Source organism: Cyprinodon variegatus, unplaced genomic scaffold, assembly GCF_000732505.1.
Source record: "Cyprinodon variegatus isolate N-32 unplaced genomic scaffold, C_variegatus-1.0 Scaffold1391, whole genome shotgun sequence".
Lineage (NCBI taxonomy): Eukaryota > Metazoa > Chordata > Actinopteri > Cyprinodontiformes > Cyprinodontidae > Cyprinodon > Cyprinodon variegatus.
Window position 1 is genome coordinate 107,510 of NW_015151844.1, and position 5,373 is coordinate 112,882.

General features: G+C 39.1%; 2 protein-coding genes across 3 annotated transcripts in view; one reads left to right on the forward strand and one right to left on the reverse strand.

Moving 5' to 3' along the window:
• Positions 1–1,520, forward strand: part of LOC107103193 (semaphorin-4E-like) — a 12,103-nt gene extending 10,583 nt beyond the window's left edge. For both annotated transcript variants that reach the window (XM_015402757.1, XM_015402758.1), the window contains 2 exons: positions 187–233; positions 368–1,520. In XM_015402757.1, coding sequence (XP_015258243.1) covers positions 187–233; positions 368–966 — 646 coding nt within the window. In that variant the 3' untranslated portion in view covers positions 967–1,520. The remainder of the gene's footprint in view (positions 1–186; positions 234–367) is intronic.
• Positions 1,521–4,186: 2,666 nt separating this feature from the next.
• Positions 4,187–5,373, reverse strand: part of cactin (cactin, spliceosome C complex subunit) — a 6,805-nt gene continuing 5,618 nt past the window's right edge. The window contains exons 9-10 of the mRNA XM_015402759.1: positions 4,980–5,329; positions 4,187–4,894 (exon numbers count right to left, since the gene is read on the reverse strand). Of these exons, the coding sequence (XP_015258245.1) occupies positions 4,404–4,894; positions 4,980–5,329 (841 nt within the window). The 3' untranslated portion in view covers positions 4,187–4,403. The remainder of the gene's footprint in view (positions 4,895–4,979; positions 5,330–5,373) is intronic.

Genomic DNA, 5,373 nt, shown 5'->3' on the forward strand with positions numbered 1-5,373 from the left:
GGTGGCATTAAAATTATTTCTGAGCGCATTAAAAGAGCATTACATTTGAGTTATTCATTCCTGTATAAACCCTGTTATAAAATACTCTTTTATATTTCTCTGTGGTAAAATATAAAAAGTTTTTTAGCAAACAGTGCTATGCTGGTTCATTTTAAACTAAACTAGTTTTTCCATTTCTTTTTTTAGCACATTAATCCAAAATATGAATGGAAATTCCTTTGATTGCAAGGATGGTGAGTTAGTGCACTCTGGCAGTGGTATCACTTTTGACATTTTAAGGAGCTTGTGGTTAAAGGGTTCCCCTTGTGGTTTGTTTTGGGTGGTTAAAGTTATAAAATCCACCTTTGAGTCTTTGCTTTGATTTCAGAGCCTGCTGAGCCCTCCCCGCGCACCATCTCGCTTGGAGAGAAAGTTGAGCTCAACTGTCCTTCCCTTTCCAACCTGGCAAAGCTCCTTTGGATGAAGGATGACCATGAACTCCAATATTCTCCTCAGAATGGACCGCTCATCCTGAACGGCTTAGCTAATGATGCGGGGCTTTACCGCTGCTTCTCTGTGGAGAAAAATAAAACTGGTGAGCATAGAACCCTTGTAGCTTCTTACCAGGTCAGCATAGACTCCAAAAGGTCGGACAAGACTGGAGTGACATCAGTTCCTCAGCCTCAGAGCAGTAGTGCATCTCATACCGGACTGATCTGTGTGATCATCTTCCTGGCTTGTTGTATTCTTCTCCTTTTGACATGGATGTCTTGTAAGTCCCGCCTGCGTCTGCTTTGGGACGGCATGAAAGGGAAAAAAGATGAACAGCAACAGACTCCCGACCAGGAGGCCAAGCAGCCCAGTGAGCCCTTGGTGGCGAAAACCCTGAACAACCACAACAGTGCTGGAGGTGATTCAGCCGAGACCGACGCACAAACGGTTCACCTTTCGTCTATGCAGTTCATCGATGATGAGTCATCTGTTTGAAAAGGACTGGGAAAAGTAAATGGATATATTTAGCTTTAGATCCGTCTCTGTGAATAACTCAGTGGAAAAGAACCTGGTTTTCTTTAAAAGGGATTAGAACAAAGATGGCACATTTCTTCAAGATTTTTAGCAAGATCTTTATTTTTTGTATTGGCTTCATCATTTAAAAGAAAGAACAGAGTATCCTGGAAAAAAAAACAACCTAAAAAATCTTGTAGAAAATACATTTCCATCATTTAAACCCTGTAATTATTAAAATACCTGTAGTTTTTTAAGTAAAGGAGTATTTTTCTTTACTTATTCTGTTTGACATTTGTGCGATTCTCAGGTTGAGTATTTCTAGGGTGAAGGATTACAGGGACCAAGGTTTAACTTTTACTTGGTTTTTGTCTGTTGTAGATTTTGGGGGTCTTTAAAAATCACAAATGGCCTTTTGTTAAGATAACTTCAGGTTTGTTGTTTTATGTTATTGTGAGAATAAATCCCATTCTACCTTTTTACTAATGTAGATATCCTGGTTAAAAAAAAAAAAAAAGCCAATCATTTCATTCAAACACCATCACACTTCCAGATTAAGGCCAGGTAACCTGCTAGAGTGAAAGTTTGTAAGAGCTTCTTTATATCTTCTTTACCTTGAAAATGTAAGGGGACAATAAAAACTGTCCACTAATGCATAAATCTTGCTAAAAATGCTGAGAGGAATGTTTCTACTTTAGCTTAAGGCCTATAAAATCAGTTTTTGCTTCTACTCATATAATTCATTGCACAGATATTCATACCAGAGGGCAAGTAGCTGCTACTGTGTAATCAGTTTTACTGTGAGCTCCACTTTGAATTGATTGATTAATGAATGTGAGCGAGCCAAGGCTTTTTTTTTTCTTATTTAATTATAGTTTAGAAGCAGCAGCACTGAAAAAAAAATGTTCATCTCTCCTCTGGTCTCTATTCAGGAGGCTTTTATTGGAATAACTCATAGTTGTTCAAACTAACTGCAAAGCTTTTATTTTGTTAAAGTTGAATGTTTTGGTTTTTTATGTGTTTTGTAATGTTCATATTGTTCACTGTCTGGATGAGTTTCCAGGAGTTTTCTACTGTAAATGGAATTGAGCCACATTGTTCTGATTGCCATCTGGAAAGAGTTTATTTCTTTATTCCTTTGAAATAAAGTCACTTTTTTAAATATTCTTTTAATTTATAAAAGACTTTTCCTCGGTTTAAGTTGTTTGGTCATCATGCTGGAGTCCCCTGTGACGGCCTGTGTTCTGACAAACATTAACACTGCTTCTTTTCAGAGTTTCAGTTCTGCAGTTGGTCCATAAGGACTGAAGGTGTTAACTTTATTTTCAGTTAAATGAAAGTTATCAATATATATATGGAGAAATAAATGCATCCAGGATGTTAGGCTGTGTTAAATGGATCGATAGAGGGAACATGCAAAACACAAAGAAAGGTAGCTGGAAAAGGGGCAAAGCAACAGCTTGGACCACAGTAATTAGAAAATTCCTTCTATAGACTAGATTAATCCTAATCAAGAAGGGTATCAAAGAGATCAGTTAATAATCGTTGCATTCTCGACTTGAAAATTGCAGTGACCCTCTTTAAGGTCATAATCTGGAAGAGGAATATCCTTTCTGCATAGACAAGCCCTAAAATGGGTTATCTTCTAAGATTTCTAAAGAACAGTTTAAAGAATAATTTTCTGAGTGATCAAAGAACAAGAAAGACCTGGAACGAGCAGCTACAGTATAGGGGACCAGGAGAGTCACTGAAAAAAAAAACAGCTATTTCAAATCATACAATTAAAAACCTAATTTGAAATAAATATTTTCAAATTGCAAATTTTAAATTCAACTATTAAAGAATTGTAAAATATATTTATAAATTAATTCTTAAATGCTGCAATTTGAAAACGTATTTTCTAATCATGTTTCTAAATGGGCACTTGAGAACGACAATTAATAAATATATATATATCTTTCCTAATAAAGATTTTAGAAGATATTGGCCTATAGAGCTTTTCATGGCCTTATTAAACTTTCAAATCCTATTTGAAGTTCCATCTCTATCATTTCCATGACCCTCTTGGTCCCTGAGCTCACAGAAAACCAGTTAACCAAGATGAAACCCGGTTTCTCATTGGTTATATCACCACACTTGGCTCACAAAATGACCATCTCATCCATCACCATTGGTCACAAAATGACCAATGGTGATGGATGAGATGGAAATGCCTTTAATGATTTAATTGAAAATTGCAATAAAAAAACACATTTCAAATTGGTTTTCTAATTGTATGATTTACATGTTTAAGTTGAAATGGCTTTTTTTCCTGTTTAAGTGACTCTTCTGGTCCTCCATAATACATATCTTTTCAGAGAACAGCTTTAAAATCAACTATAATGGCCTTGATTTCTATTCACTGCCCAAGACTCCACAATTTAAAAGAAAATCACGTTAGAGTCTAAAGTTGATAGAAATCTATTATAAGGGTCTGGGTTAGGCGAGATCAGACTAAACACTGGATTTCAACCTATACACCGAATAGAGAGGGAAAATAGCTGCAAACTTTGAGCAGTTCTAGGGGTCTTTATCTAACCACACCGAGGATGATTTTTTTTTTTAAGCGATAAAGATTTGTAATAATTTAAGATGAGGTAAAGGTGGATTTCTTTCATCAAGAGAATGAAATGCAACAGGAGGAGGTGTTGTCATGCTAGTAAAAAGCTCTTTGTTACTAGCGTGACAACAACCCAAACGGCAAATCTATGGAAAGAATAAAGGAGGCTATAATGGACCCCTTCAGGAATGAGACCAAAAATCACACCTAAGCAATCCAAATGACTAGCTTCACTAGAAGAATAAAATAGATCCCTTTAACTCAATGATCCATTACTTCTCTCCTGTATTATTACTGCAGCAGTTATCTAGAGTTAACCACAGTGAATACCGTAGTCCTGAAATCTGAAATAAAAAAAAGGCTTCAATGTTTGCGTTCTAATCAACTTTTACAGTATTGCTCAAACTCATTTTGCAATTCTAATCCATTTCTAGTATCTTGTACAGCTCTGTTCTAGTTAATGAACTCATAGTTTTCATTCCTTTAAAAATATTTATCTCAGGTTGTGAATTTCTTGTAAATAGCCTCATTTAAACAGATCATCTATGATTTTCCAATGATTTCACCTTAGATTTGAGAACAGTCAATAATTGGCAGCTTCCAAACAGTAGAAAAAAATCTTTAATTTGTATTTAGCTGACATCATTTACAGTTTAACTATCACACAACATTACAGCGTTTGTAACCAAAGCTCTACTTTAATGCGAGAGCAGCTAAAAGTTGAACAAAAGAGCCAAATCACCCAGTTTCTATGTGTTTTTCTAGGTCTGATTTCCCAAACTGCTCCCTGAGGTTTAGGTTCATGCTGGTGGTTTAGCCTTCATCTCCTATAGCGGTATCTCTTAAAGTGGAACCATAGCTGGAAAATCCCGTTGGCGAACTGACAGCGGAAGCCGTGTCGGTGGGAATACTCCCACTCCCTGTTCACAATCTTAAAAGCAATGTCCTCATAGGGCGGGCCGGCGTGGAACCTCAAAATCCCAAAGTCCTTGTTGTCGGGACAGGGTTCCAGGAAGTACTGGGGCGTGGAGCGCTTGTCGATCAGGTCGGGGTAGAAGATGTTGAACTTGTATCCCTGGACGATCTTGGGCGGGGGGTTGTCGAAGTCGTAGTGAGTCTGGTTGTACTTGTTCCACTCGAAGCCTGTGTGGACCCTGTTGAAGAAGCGGGGTTTGCGGGGACGGTACTTATCCGCCCACAGGTACATTTTCCCGGCGACGGGAATCTCCACGCTGAACTGCGCCTCGTCGTTGCCCATCCCCTCTTTGGCTCGGCGCACAAAAGCATCTTCTGCGCTTTCGTTGGCGTCACCTGAGATGCACAGAAAGAGATATTTTGGAGCTCTGATATTCACACATCTAAGTTCCCTTGGAGGAGTGAGCCCAAAGTGCCTTACCTGTGACTTGAAGCTGTCTACGGGCTAACTGGAGCCTGTGTGCATCTTCCTCAGGCGTGATGGTGTGAGTATCCAGAGGCAGCTCAGAGAGGGTGAGCAGCGTGGGGCTGTAGCGACCGGAATCGTACTCCGCCTGGCTCTGCTGGATGAGGTCCTCTTCTGTCAAAACAGCCTCTGCTGCCTCATCCTTTCCCTCCTCATCCTTCTCCCCTCCTTCCTCATCCTGGCTCCCCGCTGCAGAGGTTGAAGGGGCCGCCCCTTCTTCATCTTCTCTGTTGTTATTTGTTCGGGAGGATGATGTGGACGGGCCGCTGTCTTCTGCTGTCCTCTCCCTCCTTTTCTCCCCATCGCTAAACAATGAGGGCCTCAGTTAAGTTGGAGAGTAACAGTAAAC